General features: G+C 40.4%; 5 protein-coding genes and 1 non-coding gene across 6 annotated transcripts; 3 read left to right on the top strand and 3 right to left on the bottom strand.

Annotated features, from left to right (window-relative positions):
• The first annotated feature begins 2,166 nt into the window (after positions 1-2,166).
• On the top strand, positions 2,167-3,695 carry LOC145967184 (zinc finger protein 862-like). Its single transcript, XM_083091837.1, has 2 exons — positions 2,167-3,181; positions 3,673-3,695. Exons 1-2 carry the CDS (start codon positions 2,167-2,169, stop codon positions 3,693-3,695), a joined length of 1,038 nt encoding a protein of 345 aa, XP_082947963.1.
• Positions 3,696-5,557: 1,862 nt separating this feature from the next.
• Positions 5,558-7,417, bottom strand: LOC145967183 (zinc finger protein 862-like). Its single transcript, XM_083091836.1, has 4 exons — positions 7,334-7,417; positions 7,152-7,215; positions 6,092-7,101; positions 5,558-5,641 (listed from the first exon to the last, which is right to left on the bottom strand). The coding sequence occupies exons 1-4, from the start codon at positions 7,415-7,417 to the stop codon at positions 5,558-5,560; spliced, it is 1,242 nt and encodes a 413-aa protein (XP_082947962.1).
• A 5,598-nt stretch (positions 7,418-13,015) lies between these two features.
• Positions 13,016-14,125, top strand: LOC145967182 (uncharacterized). Its single transcript, XM_083091835.1, has 3 exons — positions 13,016-13,128; positions 13,435-13,676; positions 13,842-14,125. The coding sequence occupies exons 1-3, from the start codon at positions 13,016-13,018 to the stop codon at positions 14,123-14,125; spliced, it is 639 nt and encodes a 212-aa protein (XP_082947961.1).
• A 7,219-nt stretch (positions 14,126-21,344) lies between these two features.
• On the bottom strand, positions 21,345-22,667 carry LOC145967180 (uncharacterized). Its single transcript, XM_083091833.1, has 3 exons — positions 22,366-22,667; positions 21,766-22,232; positions 21,345-21,715 (listed from the first exon to the last, which is right to left on the bottom strand). The coding sequence occupies exons 1-3, from the start codon at positions 22,665-22,667 to the stop codon at positions 21,345-21,347; spliced, it is 1,140 nt and encodes a 379-aa protein (XP_082947959.1).
• A 41-nt stretch (positions 22,668-22,708) lies between these two features.
• On the bottom strand, positions 22,709-24,870 carry LOC145967179 (uncharacterized). Its single transcript, XM_083091832.1, has 6 exons — positions 24,859-24,870; positions 24,562-24,760; positions 24,388-24,479; positions 23,994-24,118; positions 23,285-23,902; positions 22,709-22,817 (listed from the first exon to the last, which is right to left on the bottom strand). The coding sequence occupies exons 1-6, from the start codon at positions 24,868-24,870 to the stop codon at positions 22,709-22,711; spliced, it is 1,155 nt and encodes a 384-aa protein (XP_082947958.1).
• Positions 24,871-25,792: 922 nt separating this feature from the next.
• Trnaa-ggc (transfer RNA alanine (anticodon GGC)) lies at positions 25,793-25,866 on the top strand. Its single transcript has one exon. It is a non-coding gene; the product is annotated as a tRNA-Ala (tRNA).
• Positions 25,867-27,958: the final 2,092 nt, after the last annotated feature.

Below are 27,958 nucleotides of genomic sequence, written 5' to 3'. Positions count from 1 at the left end.
TGTGGGAGTATCTGAGTAAATTCGAATATAATAGGACTAACGGAGACATGGATAGAAGAGGACGGTTGGAGGAAAATGAAAGATAATTTATCAAAGAATTTAGATTGGAGATGTAGACTGGCAATGAGAGAAAGTGAAAAGGGGAGAGCAAGAGGAGAAATAATAACAGGAATAAGTAAAAAGATATAGTTTAAAATACAGAGAATGACAATGAGAAACAATGGAGAGTAATGACAGTGTGTAACGATGCATCCCGGTGCATCGTTACGATTCCCGGCATAACACCCGCCGGAAGCTGCCGCCCGGCAGAACACCCGCTTGAAACGGCCGAACATCGCCGAGGGTAGCTGACGTGGCCCGAACCGCCGGCCGGCGAAAACTCGTGTTCGGCGTGCACCCGAACCCCTTCGAGCGGGCCCGACCGTACCGTTTCCGAAATTCCGCTCGGTAGGGGTAATACCACCGCGCGCCGACGCGGGTAATTAGCCGGAATAAAAAGGCCACGTCTCGGCACCTAAGGACCACTTCTCCAGATCCGCTCTAAGTAGTGAGCTTCAGAAAGAGAACAGAGAAATCCTACTGAGCACGACTACCACGGACGAAAGGTGGAGCGAACTCCGTCTTAGCCGAGTGATCTCGATTCCAGAGTACGAGTGCATCCGCCTAATCCTGCAGCTGGGCCATCCCGGAAGGTGGAGCTCAGAGCCACCCCGAGTCGAGTGATCTCGACCCAGCTGCAACGCGAATTTCATCTTTCGCGACGCGATCCTATTTCACGCATTGCAACTATCACCGAACGCACAGCACATTCGTTTATTGCGGCCTCCACCGCCGTCGTTGAAGAACACCGTCTAAATAAAGCCGGACGCATAATTTAACATCTTTGCGATAGATCGAGACATCTGGGAAACTAATATTTCCACAAAAGCGACCGTCGATCGCGCGAAACCGGGGATTCTCGGAACGCCGGGATTCCTCGCGGAAAAAGCGCCGCAAAAACGCGTGCGGCACACTAACCTAGATTCGCGCATTATAAACACGAACACGTATCCGAAATAAAGGCCATATTTCGATACTCTCGAAACTGCGTTTACCACGTCACTTCGTCGTCACGTCAATTATAATAATTTAGCGCAACTAATATCCGCACAACACACACACACACACCCACACACACACACACTCACACGCGCACGCACACACATACACTCTGTACATTTATTCAAATACAAATAAAGACATCCAATTACACACACATCGCGTATTTTCTTTAAAGGACCTTGCACCGGCGTTCTATCCGTAGCTGCGAAAAACGCCCGAAAATACGACCGTTACAAATGTATAGTCAGAATGTAAAGGAAATAATGACTACAATATCGGATGGAATGGAGGAGAATGAAGAGGATGTTTTAATAATAGCAGGAGATTGGAACGCGAGAACAGAAAACGAAGGCGGATGGATAAATGAAGATTTGGACAAGGAAAATTCAAGAAAATCGAAAGATAAGATAATGAACAGTGAAGGAAGAAGACTAATAAGTGAAATGGAAAGAGGGTGGACAATTCTAAATGGAAGCAAAGGAGAAGAAGGGGAGTGGACATATATAGGAGAGAATGGAGTATCAGAAATTGACTATGGCTGCGTTCAGCAGGAAAAGCTGCTTTGCAACTGTTGTAAAATTCGTGAATCTGATTGGTGTATGCTCTTAGATTCAGTCAAAATTAAGAGCATACACCAATCAGGCTCACGAATTTTACAACAGTTGCAAAGCAGCTTTTTCTGCTGAACGCAGCCTATGTTATCAGTGTTCCGATTAGGGATTCCGTGCGCGCGCATGTGCGGTTCTGCGCATGAGCAATCGTGACGTCACAGTTGACTACAGTAACGTAATAAGCAATATAAGCATATGGCTGCGTTCCTTTTTACACTTTCAGCGCTGAAAGCGTCGCTCTATCTTCGTTTGATATTCGATGTGCAACAAAGACAGAATGATGTTTTAAGCGTGTAAGCGTTCAAATGGAACGCAGCCTATGTGTAATAACGTGTACAGTTTTGGCGGGACACTATCGCTATGACAGGAGGAGGGCAAGAAAGATCAATAGGAGAATCAATAAGAAGATAAATAGGATCATATAAGGTAAGTGTTTATTATTATAAATTGTAAGATGGACGGTTTTATACAAAAAAGAGCTAAAAAATCGAGAGTTAGACATTTCCAATCATCATGGTTAGATGAAAATATTTTTAAAGGATGGTTAGCTCGCCATCCTACGGAAGATTCAGCTTTATGTCTTGCATGCAATAAAACTATCACATGTTTTAAAGCAAATTTAATTCGTCATTCACAATCGGTCCCACATTTAGAACAATTAAATATAAATAAAGAAAATTTAAATGTCAATGTTTTAGACAGTAATAATAGAGTCGTTTTGTCACATACAGAAAAAGTTAAACGCGCAGAGATAAAATTAGCAGCATATTTTGCTGAACATAATATTTCTTTTTATTCCGCGGATCATTTAATTCCACTGTTGAAAGATATCTGTGCAGAGCCTGAAGTTGTGTTAGATCTTTCACTAGCTCGAGATAAATGTACAAACATTGTTACTAAAGTAATTGCAAAGCGCGAAGTGCAAGAACTTATTAAATATATTCAAAATTCTAAATTTTCCATTTTAATAGACGAAAGTACCGATATTTCCGAAACTAAAGTTATATGTGTTCTTGTACAATATGTTTCACCTTTAACAAAAAGAGTAACAACGCAATTATTAGATCTATTAGCTTTAGACGCAACAGATTGTTCCGCGAACAAAATTTTTGAAATTTTTAAAAGTATGCTTGATAAAAATAAAATTCCTTTACAAAATATTGTTGGAATGGCAAGTGATAATGCCTCTGTAATGATTGGATGCAACAATTCTTTTATGTCGCGTTTAAAATTAGAAATTCCGAGTCTTGTTGTATTAAATTGTATTTGCCATTCATCCGCGCTTATAGCAAGTAGAGCTTGTGAAAAACTTCCCGAATCTTGTGAAAATTTGCTTCGAGGAATTGCTAATTATATTTCAGGTAGTGCAAAGAGATGCGCAATTTTAGGTGAATTTCAGGATTATTTTAACGTGGAAAGAAATAAAATTTTAAAATTGTCGAATACTCGGTGGTTAGTATTACATAAATGTATTGTTAGATTATTAAATAATTGGAATGTTTTAAAAAATTATTTTGTTTTGGCTGTGGTAGAAGATAAATTAAAATCTGCGGAAATAATTTTAAGTCAACTGAATGACCATTTTATTAAAGCGTATTTATTATTTTTGAAATATTCGTTTTTTTAATAACTTTAATGCTCTTTTTCAATCGCGTAAAGTGTTGATTCATACTTGTTCGAAAACAGCCATCGATTAATTCGCGAAATAGCGACAAATGTTGTTATCCCAAAAGTTTTAGAAAATATTGTTGATTTTAATGTAGAAGATGAAAATAATTTTCGAAATATTAATGATATTAATGTTGGACCCGAATGTGAAAGTTTTTTACAAACATTACCTTCAGAATGCGCTCAAGAAATTAAATTAACTTGTTTACAGTTTTATATAACTGCCATTCGCGAAATGTTAAAACGTTTGCCATACAATGATATTGTTTCTCAACAATTAATGTTTTTACAGCCGAAAATTGCGCTTTACGATGAAAGTAGAATCCAATTTAAAGACTTAAATTTAATAGCAACGCGTGTAGGGCACATTGATGTGACACAATTAGCTTTCGAGTGGACAATTTTACCATCCGTTTTTAATAATGAAGAAAAAAAAGAATTAGAGTCTTTTGAAATAGATTTAATGTGGAAAAAATATTAGAATTTAAAAATTTTAACGACGAGAAAATGTTTCCAAATTTAGAGTCATTAGTCGAAACAGTCCTTTCTTTTCCACATTCAAATGCAGAAGCCGAACGAATTTTTTCTATTATTAATGATGTTAAAAATGAAAAAAGAAATCGATTATTAAACAAGACTGTTTCCGCGATATATACAATAAGATCAAGTTTTCAAGCTAAAGGCATTAATTGTACTAATTTTGATGTAGATTCCGAACATTTAAAACTACACAATCCGCCAAAATTTATATGCAAAACCAGGCAATTCATGTGATGGTTCTTAATATACCTTTATTTTTATATTATGTTTTTTATATTATTTTTTTCATATAATTAATTTTATACATCTAACCATAATCAGTGTTGTCAGGCGGGTCAGGTTTTTCGCGCATGCGCAGCGAACGCGGCCTCAATGAAGTATCTAATACAGATAAAAAGGTGTGCCGCTGGTCGCCCGAAAAAATGTTCTCTTAGAAAATTATTCCGAGTAATCAACGGCACACATTTTTATCTGCGTATATATGCGTATGTGTTTACACACACATAATATAAAATACATAAAATATACACAATATAAAGTACATAAAATTACTTATAAAACATTGGTTATTAAAATACATAAATTACACATACACAAAATAAATAAACATATTAATAAAACTAAAAAATAAGCATCTTTTTCACATATTAATATAAAAAACAATCTTATATGTATATTAAAAATAGTATTAATATATAAAAACAATAAAATAAATTTATTTTGTAATAAATAAAAAATATTTATAATTAATTTTAAAAAAATAATATTATTGATCGTTTTTTTTTTTTTTTTTCGATCGACGAAAGGGGAAAATGCATTATGCACACCTCGCTAGCCGATCAAGCGAGGTAGTGTGGGACTCTCACCCACTAAAAACCCCTTCTCCAAAAATAAATAATTAATAAAAATTAAGAAATAAAATATTGCACATGAAATTGCACAGCAAACTATATAATATATAAAAATAAATTCTTATTGTTAAGTAAAAATAAATATAACAATAAACTCTAAAATAATAAACTTTGAAAAATAAACTCTGAAGTAAAAACTCAAAAATAAACTCTAAACTAATAAACTAAAAAAATAATATACATGCAGCGTGCATAAAGAAAATAGTGTCATGGCTAGATAAGTAAAGCTAATAGAATGCAAAAGCTTTCATGCAAAATAGTAGAAAAGAACAAAAATTAAAAAAAAAACTTTTTATTATTTTTATAAAACCATCAGATTTGCGCTATATCTCCATATAAATTTAGCGTATTATGCAGTTCTAAATGCCTTGCGTTCACGTCAAAATTAATACAATTTTTTTCCGCGTCTTGAAAGCTGGACCGAATTATACAAATCGCGGAAACTGTATCATTAGATAATCGATTTCGTTTTTTATTTCTAACATCAGTTACAATAGAAAAAATTCTTTCGGCCTCAGCATTTGAGTGTGGAAGAGAAAGGATTATTTCAACTAATAATTCTAAATTTGGAAATATTTTTGTTCCATCTAAATTTTTAGAGTTTAATATATTTTTCCACATCTCATCTATTTCAAGAGAAGCTAATTCTAGTTTCTTTTCTTCATTAAAGATTGAAGGTAAAATCCTCCATTCAAAAACTAATTGAGTGATATTATTGTGTCTAATTCACGTAGCAATATGAGTCAAATCTTTAATTTTATTTCTACCTTCATTATATAAAGCTATTTTCGGATCTAAAAACGTTAATTGCTGAAAAAAGAAATCATTACACGGTAAACGTTTTAACATTTCTTGAACTGCAATAATATAAAAATCTAAACATTTAAATTTAATTTGTTGCGCGCATTCTAAAGATAAAGTTTCTAAAAAACTTTCACATTCCGATCCTACATATACATTATCTATATGTTTTATATTCTTTTGATCATTTAAATTTAAAATAAAAATATCATTTAATACGTCAAGATTTACAAAATTTTGCGCAAATTGAAATACTAATTGTTTACTGCTTTCATATAATTTATGTATTAAAATATTACGCGATTGAAACAAAGCGTTAAAATTATTTAAAAAATTTAAAGAATATTTCAAAAATAATAAATATGCTTTAATTGAGTTATTATTCAAACTTTCTAAAATAATCTCTGCCGATTTTAATTTATCTTCAACTACTGCTAAAATAAAATAATTTTTTAACACTTCCCAATTTTCCAAAAGTCTGAAAACACATTTATGTAAACTAAGCCATTTAGTATTGGAAAGTTTTAATATTTTATGTCGTTCTATATCAAAAAAATTTTGAAATTCAACCAAAATTGCACATCTCTTTGCACTGCCCGAAATGTAAGTGGCAATTCCTTTAATTAAATTTTCGCAAGATGAACGTAATTTTTCACAAGCTTTACTAGCTACGAGTGCAGACGAATGACAAATACAATTTAATGTTATTAATTCCGGTATTTCTGATTTTAAATGACTCATAAAAGAATTATTGCATCCTACCATAACAGATGCATTGTCACACGCTAATCCAATAATATTTTTAATGGGAATTTCTTTTTCTTCCAAAAAATTTTTAAATGTTTCGAAAATTTTATTTGCTGAACAATCTGTCGCATCTAAAGTTAATAATTCTAATAATCGAGTAGAAACTTTTTTATTTAAAGGGGAAACATACCGAACTAAAATGCACATTAATTTATTATCTGATATATCTGTGCTTTCGTCAACTAAAATCGAAAATCTACGCGTTTTTAAATATTCAACGATTTTTTCTGATTCGTATTTTGCAATAATATTTTTGACAATACTTGAACACTTTGTTCGAGCAAGTGAAAGATCTTGTGCAATTTCAGAATCTATACAAATGTCTTTTAATAATGGAATTAAATGATCTACGGTGGAAAAAGCAACATTATGCTCCGCGAAAAAAGCAGCTAATTTTATTTCCGCGCATTTGACTCTATCTTTATGTGATAATATATTATTATTATTATTATCGGCTTTATAATTTAACATTCTTATTTTCTCAATATGTTCGACCGTCTGTGAATGTTCAATTAAATTTGTTTTCCGACAACTGATAGTTTTATTACATGCTGTGCAAAGCGCTTTATTTTCTGAAGGATGAGGAGCTAACCATCCTTTAAAACTACTTTCATCTAGCCAAGAAATTTGAAATTCCCTAATTCTACGTTTTTTAATAGCTCCTTTATTAAATTCCATCTTTTTTAAATATTAATAATATTTATTAACTTACCCAAAACTCTCCTAACCAGACCTGATCGTTTAATCCCGCCAAATCGTTCTTTATTTTTATTGCACTAAAGGTATAAATAAACTCACTATTATTAACACTCACTATTAACACTCACTACTGTTCAGATAAACGATATTAAATATCACTAAACTTTTAATAAACTGTTCACTATGTCTGTGCACCCAGTAACTTTCCTTCAGCCCGCCAAATCTTCCATGTGATACCCGATACCAGATACCAGTGATACAGCGCTGGTTAGCCGCCATTATTGTCGCGCATGCGCGAAAAACCTGACCCACCTGACAACACTGACCATAATAACTCTCTTTGTACATGCTGTCATGTTTTCAGATTTTATTTTATTTTGTTGTATTAGACTTACGTTAGATATTAGATTCAGATTTTATTTTATTTTTTATTATTAACAATATGATGAAATGTTTATTTTAACTGTAATATTTTAACTGTGATATTATATTTGTGTTTCAGTACCTAATATTTGTGCAATTTTTAGTTTTAATTTCAGATTTTAATTTTATATTTATATTTTATTATTGTCAGTATTATTTACTAATTAAGAAACTTTTTGTTGTTATATGAATACTGGTAAGGTTTTTGGCAGTTTTCCTTACCCTTGCAACAAATGTTGGTATTCTTTGAGATGTCTGCCAAATAAAATATTTTTGTTTTATTTTGTAAATAGAGCGTTTTATTTAAAGAATATATGACCTTTTCCTCTTTCCTTTTATCCTTTATAATAATTAATATGTATAAAATAATTAAATTATATATATATATACAGGGTGTCCCATTTTAAAGGACCCACTCAAATATCTCAGAAACACTGCGTTAAATCGAAAAATGTTTTAAACAAAAGTTGTAGTGGCTTCAAGGGGGCCATAAGATGGTGACAATGATTTGACCTTGGAAAATCATTTGAAGGTCATGTGAAGGTCAACTTTAAAATCTGAAATGGAAACCCCCATTTTTTATTTAGTATTCTTGTAGCTGACATCGAGAGCTTTCCAAAACACTATAATTAAGTATTTTTTCATTAAGTATTTTTCGAGTTATGAGGCTTGAAATAATTTCTTAATTGTACATAAACCATAAAATATCTAGTAAAATATTCATTTTTCGATTATCTGACCTTAATACTTTTATGCACAGAACAATGTGAGGAATCAATTGGTATAAAGAAAACACATAATAGTTTCTTAAAAAAATATGTAATTTGCAATTAACAATTACATATTTTTCCTCAAAAACAACTATGTTTTTTATTTACACTAATTGATTCCTCACATTGTTCTGTGCACAAAAGTATTAAGGTAAGATAATCGAAAAATGAATATTTTACTAGATATTTTACGGTTTATGTAAAATTAAGAAATTATTTCAAGCCTCATAACTCAAAAAGTACTTAACGAAAAGGTACTTAATTATAGTGTTTTGGAAAGCTCTCGAGATAAGCTACAAGAATATGCAAAAATATATAGGGTGTTCCATTTAAAAAAATTGAAGTGACCTTCACGTGACCTTCAAATGACTCTTCAGTGTCAAACCAATGATACCATCTTATGGCCCCCTCGAAACCATAAAACTTTTGTCTGAAACATTTTTCTCTAAAATGCTTTGTTTCCGAAATAATTGCGTGCGTTAATTAAAATGGCTCACCCTGTATATATATATATAACGTGTCTTTATACACACATACATATTTTTATCTATAAATTTTTCATACGTTTTTATATAGCTGGGTAACGGTGCCCTTTTTTATTAGTATAAGGTACTTCACTGACAGCGTATTGCCGCACATGCGCGTAGAGGGAATCCCTAATCGGAACACTGTATGTTATAGGTAATCAAGAGGCAGTAGAGGAGATTGAGAAAATGAAGGTGGGAGATAGAACGGAGTCGGACCATATGTCACTGGAAATAATACTATATGGAACAAGAGAAGAAGGAAAAAGAAGAGAAGAGGAGAAAGAAATAGAAAGGAGAGAATGGAAAGAAGATACGAGAGGAAAATACTTAAGAAGATGCGAGGAGTGGACAAGTAGTAAAGAGGAGGGTGGAGAATTATGGAAGGAGATAAAGGAGAAAAAATAGAGGAGGCGATTCCAAAAACTAAGAAGAGGAAACATAAATAGTAGATAGGAGAAAGAATATGGCATGACAAAGAGTGGAAAGAGAAGAAGAGAGAATTAACCCTTTCGCTACGGCGGTTCGGTCCGCCGTAGCGCCGCCACTGAACTGGACCCCGCGCCGAAAGTGTACACATTGCGCGTGGACAGTTTATCTTGGAAGAAAAGGGACTTTTCTTTAAAACAATACACTCATAATTTCTACATAAAAGGTATAAACTTATTTAATGGGTATAAAGAGTCTGATTAACAATTGAAAATAGTGAAAGAATAATATACAGTGATTAATAATTTAATTCAGTATGATATGTTTTGAAACATGGAAACACGCACAATCCAACATCACATTCCTGGCATTGATAACGAGATTCTCGTCTCTTATCGTTTTTCGTACACACAACACACCTTCGTGATCTATTTTTTCCTGTAGCTTCATAAAGTGAAGGAAAATGTCTTCCGTTGAGTCTTGATGAGTGATTATTTCCGGGTGTAATAGGATGACGGGTTGTTTTTTTCTGATATTTCTTTAAAATTTGATCTATTAATTTTAGTTGAAATTTTGCAATTAATATTGTTTTGTTGGTTTTCAATTTGTATAGACAATATGAATCCCATAAGCACATATCAATCATATGGAAGAAATATTTTTTGTACCATTTTGTTGTTTTGCGGGTAGAATTTATAGTGCTGATGACCATGTCGGTCCTGTCTACAGCACCCATCAATTTATTATAGTCGTGTACACAAGATGGTTTCTGTAAAATTTCTTGTGCACTGTAGTGTTTTGGTACATCCACAAATTCTTCTGTATGTATTGTCGAAATCATGAAAACCTCTTTTTTATCGTGCCATTTTATGGCTAACATATTTGCACACGAGCGAAAGCACGCTTCTCCTTTTTGTAATTTTTCGTTCATTTTTGGCATTCCTTTTCTCCTCTTTTTTACAGTGCCACACGCATTTGTACAATTTTTATGCAATATATCAAATAATGCGGGGCTCGTGTATCAATTGTCGACGTAAAGGGTGTGGCCTTTACCTAAATATGGTTCTAGGAGGGACATTACAATACTTCCTGATTTATCACAGTCTTTATGTTCGGGCCCTATAGTGGTACCAGCCCCCGTATAAATAATAAAGTCTTGAATATAACCCGTCTTGCAGTCACAAAAAACAAACGATTTTATCCCAAACCTATTCCTCTTGGATGGAATAAATTGCTTGAAAGACAGTCTGCCTTTGTATAGAAGCAGACTTTCATCTATACACAGGTTACAGTAAGGGTAAAAGAATTTACAAAATGTTCCTCGTAGTTCATCAATTATTTTGCGGATTTTATGTAAACGATCGGAATTGGATACATGATCGTCACTAAAATGCAGCATTTGTAGAAGTAATAAGTAGCGGTTTCTGCTGATTACTTCACCAAAAATATCGCTTCTCAATAGTTTATCTCTGCTCCAGTGTTCTGCTAATAGCCTTTTATTTCTGGTCATCAAAAAAGAGATAGCGATGAAGCAATATAATTCATTTAGCTGTGTACCAGCTATTATTGTTGTTCTTCTGTCGCCAATAGTTGTTTGTTTTTTCAGCAATATATTCTATCAATTTTTTGCTAACAAATAACTGAAAATAATCTATTATTTTCCACGAGTAACATATGCCTGCTTGAATTCCTGAATTCCGTGCGTTAAAGTGATGAATTTTAGGGTTGAATTTTGCCGTTGTCCATATAATATTTGATGAGGCCGTATTTTGCACGTAATTATCCTCAATTTCTTCAGACTCTGAGGTACTTTGCACATTTACTCGTCTTTTTTTGCGAGGTACTATTTCTGTACTCGATTCGCTTTCATTGCAGCTATCCGAATCAATTTCTAATTTATCGAATGTGTTCATCAGTTGCAACTTTCTTGAAACCATTTTGAGAAGGGCAAAACCTGTACTCTTTATTGAAATGAAAAGCAAATTATGATACTTGTAAGAAATGAGGATACTTTTAGACAGCAGGCGGACGTACCAATACAAAGATCCTGTGAAATTCTTTTTCCTAAAGTTTGTTCTATTCTCGTTAATTATCTATTCCTTTATTGCACCTAACAGTAATGAAAAAAATGAAGGTAGAACAAATATGATTTGAATCGTATGGTTTATTCCCTTTGTCAAATAATTTGCGCGGCGGTCACAAGAGGCGCTGCTATCCAAAAACTAGGTCGCGAATGTTGCCGGCTTTAGCCGGCGCACGCCGCTGTGGGTCACATTGTGCATGCCGGATATATCCGGCGTTCGTCTCCGGGGGGCTATTATGTGGATGCCGGATATATCCGGCGATCGTCTCCGCGGGTTATCATGTGGATGCCGGATATATCCGGCGTTTGGAGCGAAAGGGTTAAGGAGGAAGATGAGAAAATGGAGGAGAGGAAAATGTGAGATGGAGGAATTTTTAAGAGAAAGGAAAGAGTATAAAGAGTGGTGTAGAGAAAAGAGAAGAGAACACGAGAGTCAAGAAGAGGAAAAAATAAAGAGGATAAGGACGGAACAGGAAGCATGGAAGTGTATAAACAGATTTAGAAAAAGGAGAGAAGGGATTGACGAAGAAATAAGTGAAGAGAAATGGAAAAAACACTTTATGAAGACATTAGAAGGGGAAGAACAGGTGATGGAAGCAGTGATGATGGAGGAAGGAGAAGGAGGGGAGGAGGAAGAAGAGAAGGAAGAAGATAGTGAAATGACGAAAGAGGAACTGATAAAGCAACTGAAAAAGATGAAGATAGGAAAAGCGCCAGGAGAAGATGAGCTGGAAAATGAAGTGTGGAAATTTATGCCGAAGAATATAGGAGAAGCAGTATGGAAATTGATGAAGAAATTATGGAGAAAGGGAGGAATACCTGAAGAGTGGAAGAAAGAAATTATATGTCCAATATTCAAGAAAGGTGGAAAAGAAGACGTAAGAAACTATAGAGACATAACACTGATGGATACAGCATATAAGTTATATGCGGGCATTTTAAATGAGAGGTTAAAGAATAAGATTGATGAGAAATTAGAAGAAGGGCAATTCGGCTTTAGAAGAGGAAGAGGAGTGATGGATGCGGTATATGTAATAAATCATATAGTAGACAGAGAGATAGGGAAATAGAAAGGAAGTCTTTGCATGCTTTGCAGATTTGAAGGAGCATTTGATAGAGTGGACAGAAAAATATTGAGAGAAAGAATGAGAGAAATGGGAGTATTGAATAAGTTAAAAGAAAAAACAATGGAGACGTATAAGGAAACGAAAAATGTAGTGAAGGTGGGAGAGAGATGGACAGAAGATTTTTGGACGAAAGGAGTAAGACAAGGATGCCCAATGAGCCCGACCCTATTTAACATCTACGTGGCGGATTTAGAAGAAGAAATGAGGAAAGGACAGTTAGGAGGAGTAGTAGTAGGAAGAAGGAAGATATGGACTCTAATGTATGCGGACGATATAGCTAGTGCTACTAGCAGAAAGAGAAGAAGAGTTGAAAGAAATGCTGAAAAGATTCAAGAGATTTCTAGGGAAGAAAGGTTAATACTAAGCCCGGAGAAGACGAAAGTGATGGTGTTTGAGAAGGGAAGAGGAAGAGTGAAGAAAAGAATTTGGAAATGGGGAGAGGAAAAATTGGAGGAGGTCAAAGAGATATAAGATACCTGGGATACATTTTGCAAAAAAACGGTGGAGCAGAAAAACACATCATGGAAAGAAGGAAGAAAGCAATGATCGCAATGAAGAAAACATGGAGCATAGAAGAGAGAATATTTAAGGAGGATTATGAGAGAAGAATGAAGATGTTCGAGGTATTGAAAGCGTGAGTTTGTTTGGAGCGGAGATATGGGGATGGAGAAAAGAAGAAAGAATAGACAGGATACAAAGAAAGTATGTAAAATGGATTTTAGGACTGGAAAGGATAACACCAAACTATATAGTAACAAAAGAAGGAAGACTGGTGACAATCAAGGATAAGGCACTGAAAAGGGCTATAAAATACGAAGAAAAGGCAAGGACAACTGGGAAGAAACTGATTGTGGGGACGCCCCTACCGTCTGGTTTTCAATAAACTGAGAGGGGGGGCTCCTCCACTAACGGAAATGTTGGACCCCCATTTCGTGAACAGAATTGTCGAGACCCTCTTCTCGCCGGGAGAGGGCATAAGCTGCATACTCGCTCGGGATTTGCCACCCGAGTGGGATGATAGCGAGATGGGGGTCACCCAGGGTGACCTGCGGGACGCCGTCAGAAAGATTAAGTTGGGGAAAGCTCTCGGCCCTGACGCCGTCCACGGGAGGATATGGGTCCTGGCCTTCCGCGAGTTGGCCGAACCAATAAGGAATATGTATGAGGGATGCCTGAGGAAAGGTTGCTTCCCCCCTGAATGGAAGCGAGCAGGGCTGGTCCTACCGAAGTGAGGGAAACCAGGAGACGTGCCGTCGTCCTATCGCCCCATCTGCTTGCTGGACGAGGCTGGCAAGATTCTGGAGAGAATCGTAGCCGAGCGCTTCGTCCAGCACCTGTCCCGAGTAGGTCCCGATCTAAGTACGGATCAGTACGGCTTCCGCGGCGAACGTTCCATCATTGACGTGATATTACGTGTCCGGTCCGCTGCGGAGGCCGCGATTGTGGACGGCGGGGTGTTGTTGGCGGTTTCGTTGGACATAACGAACGCCTTCAACACCCTGCCATGGCGATGGATATTGGGGGCGTTTCGACACCATAACGTGCCTCAATATCTCACCGCTATAATAGAGGACTACTTTCGGGACAGGGTCCTACAATATACGGACCGCGATGGGGTGGTATGGGAGTGACGGATTGGTTGCGGGGTTCCACAGGGCTCAGTATTGGGCCCACTCCTGTGGAACCTCGCGTACGACCACGTCCTCGTCCGCGTACGAACAGCCCTGCCCCCCGGCAGCACAGTCGTCTGCTACGCGGACGACACGATGGTGCTTGCCGGGGACCGCGACTGGAGGGAAGCAACCGCCAGAGCGAATGTCGCCCTGGCGAGCATGGTGCGCTCCATTGCCACACTGGGGTTGGAGGTGGCGGCTAGGAAAACGGAGGCCGGAGGTATTCTTTTACGGCAGCTCCCGCCGGCACGGCCCGCCGCCTCCGACCTTCATTCGGGTAGGTGAGGCTCGCATCCAAGTTGGAGAGAGTATTAAATACTTGGGGCTCCACTTGGACGCGACCTGGTCCTTTGGCGGGCACTTCCGTCGTCTGACCCCGAGAGTAGAGGGCGCAGCCATGGCTCTTTGCCGACTGCTCCCGAATCTCGGGGGACCGGGCGGGAGGGTCCGCCGAATGTACGCCGCGGTGGTTACGTCGATAATCCTATATGGGGCCCCTGTTTGGGCCGATGACGTAATGGTCACCCGCCGCCTGCGGGCAGTGATGCGCTGTGTGGGAATAAAGTCGCGCATGCGCACTAGCAAACGCTATGAATTCTCAGTAACGTATGTATTTTGATGAAATATAAGGTATCGTCAGACTCCCCTCAATGCGAAAAAAAATATTAAATTGCAAGGAGAGAAGAAAATTTCTATCAAAGAAATTAAATACATTAAATATAATAATGCACTTTGCATATAACACATTACGCGTTATTACGGCTACTGAAAAACGTGAGAAAACTATGTAGGAAAGGACCTTTTATGCGCACCTAATGTTGCATCTATACATATGTGGTATCAGCTATGACGTAAGCTTACGCATGCGCATAGAGGCTCTCGCATGGGAAAAAAATCCCACGACAGCGCATCACTGCCTGCGGGATTTTCTCCGCAGACTACAGTGGCGGGTGGCTATGCGAGCGGCACGGGGTTATCGCACGGTTAGCCACGCGGCGGCGACGATCCTTGCCGGCATGCCCCCCTTCGATCTCGCGGCCCGCATGTACAGTAATATGTACAAAAGGGTTCGCGAGATTCGAAACACGGGGGCAGCTGTCACCGGCAGGATACGTCGCACAATTAAGGACCAGGCTCGACAGTCCATGATCCTCGAGTGGCAGAAGGTCCTCGGGGATCCGAACGTCCCAGGAAGGAGGACTGTCGAGGCCATCCGACCCCTTCTGCCAGAGTGGCTGGAAGGGGTCAAGAGGGAAGGAATCACCTACCGGATGACACAGGTGCTCTCCGGGTATGGATGTTTTGGAGAGTACCTGTGCAGGATAGGTAAGGAGCGCACCACCATGTGCCATCACTGTGGCCACCCGCGCGACTCGGCGCAGCACACGCTGGAGTCATGTCCAGCGTGGGCGGCCGAGCGTGCGGGCTTAGTGTCGGTCATTGGGGCGGACCTCTCACTCCCGGCAGTCATAACACGGATGGTCGGGAGTGAAGAGGCATGGAAGGCAAAGTTATGCTGCAGAAGGAGGACGCCGAACGAGAGAGGCGAGGTGAGGGGCGCCGCCGACACTGCAGCGCCTCCCCAGAACCCCGACGACGCCGGGATAACGACGAGGAGGGGAAGACGCGGAGCAATCCCGGGGCGAAGCCGATGGCAACAGTAGGGGGGGAGAAGACAGAAGACGGGGCGTAGACGCCCACACAGCATCTCCCCCGAGCCTCAAGGAGGGGAGGATATGCTTCCACCCGGCGGGGGACCACCCCCGCGGCGAAGAAGGAGGTGCGTTAGCCCTCAATACCCTCCCCCAACAACATTTAGGGAGATGACCGGGGGCGGGGTATCGTTGATCGATCTGCCGCCGCCCCTGGCCGAGGCGAGAAGGAGGCGCTGCCCTGAGGACACATTATTCCCCATGGTGGCGCCCTAAACAGGAAACAGGAGAAGGATGCCCTCTCTCGGGGTGCCGCCGAATCCATCCCCCTTGGAGGGAAGAGGGGGTACCCCCGGGAGAGGGACATCAAGGAAGAGTCGCGGGGCAGTGCCCGAATCCCTATCCCCTCATCGGGAGGAGGGAGGCCTGTTCCGCGGCTGGGGGCCGGGGCCCGAGCGGGAGACTCGGACCACGACCCTGCCCCCAACACCACTAAGGGGGCGTGGCGCGGAGGGGCATCACCTCCGCGCCACAACTAGAGAAGGCGCCGTCGCACACAAAGCGGTGGCGTGGACGGGCGCCTACTAGTCAATTATCACCATCATTGGCAGGGGACCCGTTCACCGAGGTAGGCTGGATGGGTGGGGGGAGGACGCCCGGTCGACATCGCTCTGCGTTCCTGGTCCTCCCCCCATTACACCCGAGAAGGTATCCGGTGGAGTTTTAGCGGGTAAACCCCGTTAAATAGGGGGAGTCCCGCATAACCCGCGCTCCCTCCCCGGGGAGTGCGGATATGCATAAAGCATTTCTCCACCGATATAAAAAAAAAGAAACTGATGGAAGAATGTTTGAAGGAGAAGGAGGCAGAGTGGGGAGCAGGAAGTAAAGGAAAATGGGCGAAGATAAAATGGAAGACGTTGGAGGAGGAAGGATAATTAATCGCTCTTGTTTGTATTCTAAATCGTTCCGCTGCCTCTACAGTTTCCTCCAAGGTTACGTAGTCCCTGTTACTTACAAATTTTATTATTTTCCTCTACTTTATTCTATATTTTCGTTTGAATCTATTTACTCAAGCATTGCTGGCACAGAAGGTAAAAGCTGCGGCTATCATCTACTGTTGCAGAGTTCTCGTTGTTACCTAAAAATCTGTAACGATGCGCCTACACACCGTTCCTAAATTTATTAATAAAAATATATAACCGTATCTAACACGTTTTGCTTTGCGCTATCATCCTCACACTCTGTCCCGCTTATGCCCGCATGCGCTCAGTGGCTATCTCACTCACACGCTCGCTCACTCGCTCGCCCGTCTATTCGTACCTCTCTCGCAGTCGTATCCCCACCTGAGCGGCTCGCCAAGTAGGGGAATCCCCGGCCGAGTATATTAAGCCGGCACTACCAGTGCACCGGGGAACAGTGATGCCAGATTCCGGCCTTTCGGTAGTGATGCCAGATTCCGGCCTTTCTTCTCTGCGAGAAAAGAGCGAGAGAGAATCATGTTTTAACTACTTCTATTACCTCCTCCATGCTACCGAAAGGCCGGAATCTGGCATCACTGCCGGAGAAGATCCTGACCAGATCTCTCCGGGCCGAGGTGTCTCTCGGTTCATCAACCGGGTGTCTCGGTTCCGGCTCTTCAGTCCAGGCCGAGGTGTCTCTCGACTCTTGCCGGGTATCTCCGGCTTCCTACTACCAGTCCAAGTCGAAGTGATTCACCAGGTATTTCCGGTTTCCTGAACCAGTTCGAGACTACGTGTCTCCTGACTCACCGGATGTTTCCGGTTTCCCATAGTCGGAGTCGAGGTTTCCCTCGGCTCAACGGGGTGTCTCCGGCTACTCTGAGCTGTAATGACACTAAGCCTCGTCGACAGTACACTAGCTCTAAGTTCCGTGTTTCCGTGTCCGTCCCGAGTATTCGTCAGTTACCGCTGTATGCTCCGTAGAGATAATTTCCGTGTTTTCGTGTCCGTCCGAATTCCAGCAAGATACCGCTTGTACGCGCTAGTAACTTCCGACTCCGTATAGATAAGTTACATGTTTCTGTACTTTCCGGCTGTACTTTCCGTTGGTGGTCGCCTGTACATAACATACCGCGTAGAAATAGTGTTTATACATAGCGATATACAATCATACAACCACCCTACACTGACACATATACATGCACACCTGTACACACATACTGTAGATATTTTAATAAACATTTATCTGACAGTAATACCGAAATTTGTTCGCACAAGTTGGATTCCCCACATTCTCGCGAATCCTGACAACTCGACGAGCCGATCCGTCGCGAAAGGTGTCCGTGTTACAAATCGATGTATAAAAGCACGTTATTAAAGCTCTTTTTGAAATCAATTTCTACAAATATTTTGTATAATTTTATTTGCTCAATATATTCTCTGGCTTCTTTAAATCGTTCGAAAGTCTCTTCAATATGCTTCCATCGATATTTGTAGATATTTGTTCCTCCTCGTTAGTAGTAATATAAGGGGAGTTCTAATCCAAATCCTCTCAAGAAGGTGCGAGGAAGTCCGCTGCGCGGGGAGGGAGAACCGCGGCGCGACCAGTAGGCGAGGGGTCTGTGAGACAGAGAGGATTCGCGAGGAAGGGGTCCGCGATGGGAGAAGAATGGCGAACGGATTCGTGTCAGAAGGTGAGAGAAGGACGGTGTGAAGTATAGTGCCAGCGTGGAAGAAAGATGGCGCGAAAGTGTAAGAAGGATAACGCGAGGCGATGTAAAGATGTGAGAAGGATAGCGCAGACGATGCAGGGACAATGCAAAGGTAAGACAGGGATAGCACGAGGTAAGTGTAGTGCTATAATAGGAGCGCAAAGGTTAGAGGACAATAGTGAGAGGCGTTCGCAATACCGCAATACAGACGTGAGAGATAGCGTAATGGTATAGTTTAAGAGAAGGATAGCGCGAAATGATGCGTGAGAGAACGATAACGCGAGATTTAAGCGTAAGAAAAGGATAGCGCAAGAGAGAAGTGCAGAAATAATTACATTTTTTAAATATGTTCGAAACAGAAGTCATTCCGCATTTCATTACGATCAAAATTAATATTGGTTGAAGATTAATACAATTTTCTCGAATTCGAATTTAACGAGTCTCTAGAACTTTCTCGACTTTTCAGTTTGCCAGAAAGATTCAACCGCTCACATTAACTCTCGTTTTTTTGCACAAAAAAAGCTTATTATAAACATTTATCAAAATAGAGTCAACCGTCGGCAAAATGCATGGGCATGCACGACCACGCGTCATAATCAGCTGGTTTCCAATCAGCTGTTCGAAAAAGATTGCGCGCATGGCAACCGCAAAAATCTACACGTCAGACCTCATCGGCGGCCAATTACGTGCGGCGCCTTGAGGTCATCGCCAAAATCTTGAACTTATTGACTCTCGCCGAAAAAGGGCCTCATGATCATGCACCGCACATGATTTCGCCGCAGTCTCGATATTTTTCGCTAGTAAACCGCTTCGCAAAACCGCTACAGTAAAATCGCTGACTTAGTCTCAGATCATCTGTAAGGAGGCAAAATTAGTTCTCCGGTAATTGGACTGTACATTTGTATATTTTTAATTATTGTGATGTCTCAAAATCAGAAAAAAAGCCAAAAAAATACGTGTATTCAATGCACTGAATCTCAAGCCGGCATGACAGATACACAAATATGGCATACCATTATAATTATTAAATGTGCGGAATCTGATCTGCTGCGACTTTGCACAACAAAATTATAATATATTGGATGGATTGTTGGAGGCAGCGCGCTTGCTAGATCTTCGCGGGATACAATTTAGCGTCATCTGCGCGTCGAGAAATTAATATAAAATTTTTATAATGTAATGAGTCATAATTTATAATATATTGTTACCATCATACTGAGGAAAGAACAGATGATCCGATACGTTCATCTTTTATTATTGTAATTTTAATTTTGTAATTAATAATAAAAAAGAAGGAAGTGTTGTTTCTTTCCTGCGCTCCAACTACCGCGCTGGCTCTTATGTGTCAATTTCGATTTAATTTTTAATTATTTGCCAAATTCCAAATTATTAAAGTTAAAAAAAATGTTCTCCATTGTTTTCTAAACAATAATATAAACGAGTCTCAAATTCTGAACGAACATTTTGAAGAAGTTTCATGAAGACGTTTCAAAGTCAAAATACTTCATTTGCACTTTCGTGTTTCCGGCGAATCTGCGCGTGGTTCGCTGAGGTTTTACGCAGTTCCTCGAATGTTCTGTTGCGTCGCTTATTTAAATAAGCTTATATTAATATTAAAATAAGGTTATAGTCTTTTAGAGTGTCTATAATGAGAGGTGACGCATCATCCGTTGCGTCCATTACAGTCGTAATTAAAGGTTAGATTTCTAATGTGAAATGTTTCCATACTCCGTACTCCACACTTCCGTACTCCCAACAATCCATGGTAATTTTTTTGGTCAACTATAAGGCCTGAGACCTCTCAAATTTTTTGAGCGTATGCCATGGTACGGGACATGTAAAAATGTAATGAGAAAGTACAGATCCCTTTTTCAGAATCGTAACTTCCTTCACAACAAAGTCCTTGAAGATCTACAAACGTTGGCACAGCCATGACAAGATTCGCAGACTGCTATCGTCAAATATCTCGATCTTTTATATTTTTCTTCATGCGCATTGAAGGAGATTTTTCGATTTATATAATTTCATAGATTATGTTGGTCAATGGATTATATTCAACAACATAATCGTATAAGATAAGACAATAGGCGGTAGTATTTGCTATATTGTATATTTTCCTTGCATTCAAATCCTATTCTCACGTCCACGGTAACAGTTTTAAAGGGTCGTCTACAATGGCCGTAGCATAAAGTTGTAAAGACCGTAAGATGTAATGTAAGGATATACTTCCGTTAAAATAGGTTGTAAGTAAAGTTGTAAGTAAAAGGATTTATTAAAAGCTCGTCTACAATGACCGTAATAGTAGAGCTTTAGATCTGTTTTTGATTAAATAAATTGTAAACATTAAAAGTAAATTCGTATAGCGAAATAAAAATTTTTCATTTCTTGCGTTCTACGACTTATATCGGACCAATCAGAACAAAGCACTGATCTCTATACTAACTGGATAAACTATGATGTGTTCCGAAATTCACTGCCAATGTTGAAAATATATGTAGAACTTCAGCATTGGCAGTAATATTGGAACGCACCCTATATCCTTTGACTGAATTGAAAGCTCACTCAGTGCCTCCGAATGTTCAATGATAAATCAGCCGCGCTGTTCAAGCTCGATTGCCGGGAACGACAATTTCTAGTTGTTATCCATTTATTCTAATTAAAATGTCGGGAGAAGACGAATTTGAGCTTGAATTTGAAGAATTAGATGATAAAGAACTTATCATCTGTGTGAAAGCTAACCCCTTGTTATATAAGTAGCAGTAGTAGTAGTAGTAATAAGAACGGGTGGGGCTAGATCAGTCCCTGATGTCACCTAGATTTAAAAGATCTTCTGTAACCCCGTGGTTGTCTGAGGTTATATGTGGCGATCCAATTTGGCCCTTACAAGAAGGTTATATAGATCGCCCATCCTCACGTTTTGTAATGCACTGGGTTCAACGAACATGTGACCCCAAAGTGTGTATCTCCTAAAAGCAAGTGCGGGACAGTAGCACAGAATGTGAATGCTGTCCTCTTTTTCTTCGCCGCATAGCCGGCAGTCTTTCCGCTCGGCTAAGCCGAGATTGAATAAATGGGCCCTGAGGGCCACATAGCCCGTGAGCAGGCCAATGGAGATATTGAGCTTTTTTCTGCTCATGGTTAGGAGTTCATCCGTCCTTTTAGAAAGGGGTCGGTTCAGCAATAACTTGACTTGACGACAGCCCTGAACCTGGCTACGAAACCTGGCTACGAAACCAGATGTTCCTGTTTTAAAGACTCTTTGATGAGTCTTTTACCTATGGTAAAGGGGACGCCGACGACCTGTCTAGCCGGGATCTCGAGGGTGCCTAGCTTTGCCAGGCCGTCCGCCACTTCATTGCCATGAATTCCCTGATGACCCGGAACCCAGGCTAAGGTGATCTTATTGGATTCGCCTAGTCTGTTGAGCGCTAGCATGCAGTCCCAAACCACCGAGGACTCAGTGGTGGTCTTGGCTAGAGCGTTAATGGCTGCCCTACTATCGGAGCAGATGAGTATATTTCTATTGGTGGCTTTAACTAAGGTTAAGGTGTTTGCACACTCAAGGATTGCTAGAATCTCAGCTTGGAAGACCGTGGCCAGCTCCCCTAGGGAGTAAGATTCCCTGTGGTTAGTCCTTGAGCCGTAGACTCCAGCTCCAAATCGTCCTTTCGCCCCCGAGCCATCCGTGTACCAGATGTCCCAGTTGGACCGGCAGATTCGTTCTGGTTTACTCCAATCTTCCCTAGAAGGTATCTGGGTTTTGAAGAACTTAGAGACCTGGGATTTCCTACGTATTCTATCCTGCAGCAGAGAGAATGGGTGTTCATGGAGGAACGATAGCCTGGTATGACCAAGATGATGTCCTCTCCACTCACCCTGATACTTTAATCTGTAGGCAGAAAGTTTGGCTGTGCTGATAATAAAGCGGTCCAGGAGTGGAAGACAGTGCAATCTCAAGCGCCTCTGTAGGGGTGGTTCTCATGGCCCCCATCGCCGCCCTGAGGTAACAACCCTGAAGGCTTCTGAATAGGTTCCTGGCCCCCACTTTCTCCACTCTGGGGCACCAGACCACCGCAGCATATGTGAGACGGGGCAGTAGAATGGCTTTGTAGATCCAGAGGGCAATATTGGGTTTAATGCCCCACGTTTTCCCTACAGCCCTTCTACATGCCCACATGGAGGTGTAAAATTCTTACGTTTGACTTCAAGGTGAAATTTTCAGCTTAGTTTGGGATCAAGATGGATCTCCAGGTACTTCACCGAAGAAGTGTATGGTAGCTCTTTGCCCCAGAGCCTCAAAGGCCCTATGGGTTCGGGCTTGTATTTTCTGTAAAAATCATCAATCATCAATCATTTTCGGTAAAAATCATGGCCTCGGTCTTAGACGGATTAACCGTGAGACCTTTGGCTTGACACCAGCTTTGAATAATCTTAAGTGCTTTATCCATGAGCTCCTTAAGAGTTGAGAGAAAGCTGCCTCTCACGATTGCAGCCACGTCATCCGCATAGCCACAAACAAGTAGGCCCGCTTCTTGTAATTTGACCAGGAGTTCGTCTACCACCAGGCATCACAAGAGCGAAGAGAAAACGCCGCCCTGTGGGCAACCTCTGGCCGGGAGACCACTCAAAGTTTTATCTCCATAGTCAACAATCAGAACTCTGTCCGATAGCATTCTTTGCGTTCAATCGATCAGAGTTTCGGAGATATGATGCCTGTGCATGGCCTCTTTGATCGCTGTATATGAGGTGGTATCAAATGCCCCCTCAATATCCAGAAATAATCCTAGGACATACCCTCCAGTCGCCAGCTGTGTCTCAATCTTACTTACAAGGTGATGAAGGGCAGTATCCGTGGATCTGCCCGCCCTATAGGCGTATTGAGAAAATGCCAGCGGTCGGGTAGTAAGGGGATATGTCCTAATATGGCTGTCTATCAGTCTCTCCAGTGTCTTCAAAACAAAGGAGGCAAGGCTAATGGGTCTGAAGTCTTTAGCCAAGATATGGCCGTTTCTGCCTGGTTTAGGTATAACAGTGACTCTGGTGCCACTCCAGACAAGGGGCACGTGTCTAAGGGCTATACTAGCCCTAAGCACTTTAACTAGGGGGCCTATCAAAAGGCTCAAACCTTCTTGTAAGCAGGCGGGATAAATCTCGTCTGGTCCAGGTGATTTATAGGGCTTGAAGGTTTTGACAACCCATTCAACGCCTTTGGGATGGACTATCTTCGCCGCTAATGACCAATCCCTGGGTTTAAAAACTTCCCTGAGTCTCACACAGGCGGTAGGAAGATTGTCGACCGTTCGAAAACCTGGGAAATGAGTCTCCATAATGTGCTTGATAGATTCAGTGAGGTTGACTATGTAGCCTGTGTCGGGACGCTTGAGGCATCCCAACTGGGTGCGATTGTCAGAGCTGAGTATTCCGTTTAGCCTCTGGAGCGCTCTCGATGCTTGCGCAGAACTCTCTCCAGCTGCGTTTACTTCTGACTATTTCCTTGCTATACCTGCGTTGGGCGTTCCTAAAGGCTTCCCAGTGCGAAGACAAGCATGAGTTTCTTGCCCTGTTAAAGAGTCTCCTGGTCTCGGATCTGAGCTTTGACAGCTCTTTGTTCCACCAGGGGACTTTGGTCTGGGACCGTATAAGTTTCAGGGGGCAGTTGCCTCAAAGGCATCCGAGATAGCGTTACTTAAGCAAGCCGCGGCACTTTCCAGGTCATCCCTGGTATGGAATTTGGTCGAAACGATAGTTAGTCTATTCTTCAAGTCTAGCCTGAAGCCGTCTCAATTCGTTTCTCTAGGATTTCGCCTCCGCAAGATCGTAGGTTGCTGGCGAAGGGTGAGGCGTATCTGCCTGTGATCGGATCCTGAAGGTTCGTCTAAGACCCTCCAGTTTCTTACCAGTTCAGACACGCCCTTGGTACAAATAGTGATATCGTTTACCTCCTGTTTTCTAGCGTGAAGGTAGGTCCATGAAGGTAGGTTCCGTACCTCTGTTTAGGATGATAAGTCCCTTGTCCAGGATGAAGTCATGCAGGCTCTCCCCTCACGGGTTGATGTTTGAGCTCCCCTAACCAACATGGTGGGAGTTAGCATCACAGCCCAGGAGGAGTTTGAGTCCTGCTTCCTCAGCAACCAGGTTCTTGACGTTGTCCTGAGGTGGAAGATCGCAGGAATCGTAGGGCATATATACTGACCCTATGAGTAAGTCTATTGTCTTCCCTTCCTCCAGGTTGATGCTCGTCTGGACGACAGTTAGATCTTCGCTGCTAAGCTGAGGCAGAAAAGTGATATTAAGGCCTTTTGCAACAATGCATGTCCTTAGTCTGCGGTTCGAGCAGGCTCTGAAAATAGTTCCACAGCCGCCCAAACCTTTGATGGCATTATTCAGGAGCCAAGGCTCCTGGATAATGGCAAGGTGTGTGTGCATCGCAGCAGTGCTTCTGGCAAGGATAGCCGAGGCGCCTTTACTGTGATGAAAGTTAATTTGGGTGATGGGTACCGTGCAAGGCTACCAGATTGCATACGCTGCGTCCAGCGGCGGCACGATTTATATCCCCACCACTTTCGCGCACTAAAGCATAAGCTCTCATCCGTGTACGCTCGACGTTCGGTTATCTTCGATTTACAGAGAAAGACGGATAGATTAGCTTCTGTCCCCTTCTCTCCTGAGAGGTCTATTGTATCTTACCTATCTCTCTGAATACAATAGCTATGTGATCCTTGAAATCTCGAGCTGGCGAGTTGGCGATGCAAGTTGCATCGTTGCAAGTATCGCAGCGATACTTATTATCACACATAATATTTTCCTATTGATTTTTTTTTTATAAAAGTTTATATGTTGTTCAAAAAAGAGAATATAACATATTCAAAAACAAATTTTACATATTTTTATCTAAATTTTTATCTAAATTTTTCCACTCTTGGCCAATATGTACGCTTTTTTATTAAAAAAAAATTTCTTTAAAAAAATAATTGTAATAAAATAATATTTAAATTTATTTTAATAGAATTGTATTTTGTTATTATTTTGTATTAATGTATGACGTACATCTTGTTGCTCAACGGAAACCGCGAGAAGGTGGTGGTCTCTTCCGTTAAAAAGGAAATGTAAAAAATTTAATAAATGAATAATAATAAAAATAAAATTAAAATAAAATAATAAATTGCCTTTAAATTTAAGTTTATGTTTTAATACACAGAGCCTAATTTCTTATAGTTATTTAAATTTCACGCCGGCGGAAGATGGCGTTATTCTTCAATGTAATATATAATTGTAGGCGACCGAGAAGTATCGAGTTGAAGGGTCTGAATAGCTCAGTGGTAAGAGCAGTCGCCCGGCAAGCGAAAGACTCGGGTTCGATTCCCGATTCAGCGACTTTCGGCCCGATATTTTTCTCGCCTACAACATTACAGGGGGGAAAGAGGGATAATAATTAAATAAATTCTCGAATTGAGAATTATTTAAATTTGCTTGGTATCGTACCAAGAAAATTTGTGCCCTGTGCGCACAAATAAGTTTCAACGAAAACTTATTTCTCGTTGAACTTACGCACTACCATCCGCGTTTAGCTCTTATTGCCTTTAAATTTAAGTTTATGTTAAAATAATAAAATAATGATAATTAATAAATAAAAATAAAAAATAAAATTATAATAAAATAATAAAATATAATCAATTTTCTAATTGATAAAATATTATTTACACATTTCCTTACACACACACACACACACACACACACACACACACATATATACAGGGTGTCCCATTTTAAAAGTTCCAGCCTCATAACTTTTCAGGATCAACGTTTGAAGGAAAACGACTCGGATAAAAGTTGTAGGAAACAAAGGGGGCTATCTAATAGTGACCTTGGATTCGACATTAAAGGTCATTTTCAAGGTCATTTGAAGGTCAACTTCCGTTTTTTAAATGGGAACCCCTATTTTTTATTACTTATTCTTGTAACTTATCTCGAGAGCTTTCCAAAACACTATAATAAAGTATTTCTTCATTCAGTACTTTTCGAGTTATGAGGCTTGAAATAATTTCTCAATTTTATATAAACCATAAAATATCTAGTAAAATATTCATTTTTCGATTATTTTACCTTAATACTTTTATGTACAAAATAATGAGAGGAATCAATTGGTGTAAAGAAAACACATAGTTGTTCTTAAGAAAAAATATGGAATTGTTAATTGCAAATTACATATTTTTTCTTAAAAACAACTATGTTTTTTCTTTACACCAATTGATTCCTCTCATTATTTTGTACATAAAAGTATTAAGGTAAAATAATCGAAAAATGAATATTTTACTAGATATTTTATGGTTTATATAAAATTGAGAAATTATTTCAAGCCTCATAACTCGAAAAGTACTGAATGAAGAAATACTTTATTATAGTGTTTTGGAAAGCTCTCGAGATAAGTTACAAGAATAAGTAATAAAAAATAGGGGTTCCCATTTAAAAAACGGAAGTTGACCTTCAAATGACCTTGAAAATGACCTTTAATGTCGAATCCAAGGTCACTATTAGATAGCCCCCTTTGTTTCCTACAACTTTTATCCGAGTCGTTTTCCTTCAAACGTTGATCCTGAAAAGTTATGAGGGTGGAACTTTTAAAATGGGACACCCTGTGTATATATATTGTTGCGTCCGCGGAACGATTAATATCGAATCGCGCGCGACACAACCGATCGGCACTCGCGCACACTCTCGCGCACTCGTAAATAATAAACACTCGTGTTTAAACTAGAACACAGGAGCTTTAATAACACCAGAGAACACAGAATGTAACAGATATAACGATAAGCCGCCGATCGAAACGCGACCGCTCAGCTTGACAGCTGGCTCCAGACTCGACTCGTCATTCGTCTTGTCAACATTCTTCTTGGCAACGCGCTCGAAGACGATCTTCTGCCGAACGTCACGGGTGACCAAATAATCCGCAGGGAAGGAACACGGGGTCGCAACACTGCCCCCCGTCTTCTAAGATTGTCGTCCCGACAATCCCAAAATGCCATTGCAGGATCTCGAGTTTTCTTGTTCTAATTCGGCTCCTGCCAAAAGTACCGAACGACTCTGTAGAACCATGGTCAGTATGTCGATTTCCGGAGAGTCAGCCGTGCCTTCCTGCCCTAGCCTGAGCTGTTGCTGCAGGTTACCGAGCGACACGGTCTAATCTTCATCGACGTTTCAAATTTACATCTTCCAATTCCCTCGGCTGGTGTCTCGTATTCTTCGGATATGAGGGGGGTAGTCACCGTGGACCCATCGTCCAACAAGGGACTCTTCAAATCCCTGCCTCGGCATTTGCCCTCCGTCCCGCGGGAAAACTACGGCTCAAAAACCGCGGGCGAGGCAGTCTTCAATTGTGACTTCTAACTTCCGTTTCTAATCTGGCCAGACCGCTCCGACGCGCCCTCACAATTTCCTCCCTTAAAATAAAAACAATATAACGAGTAACAA

The sequence above is a fragment of the Camponotus vicinus genome, unplaced genomic scaffold, assembly GCF_025532165.1.
Source record: "Camponotus vicinus isolate PSW18456_S1 unplaced genomic scaffold, iyCamVici1.0 SCAF_2, whole genome shotgun sequence".
NCBI lineage: Eukaryota > Metazoa > Arthropoda > Insecta > Hymenoptera > Formicidae > Camponotus > Camponotus vicinus.
Note: the sequence above shows the minus strand (reverse complement) of the source record. Positions and strands in the feature narration are given on the sequence as shown.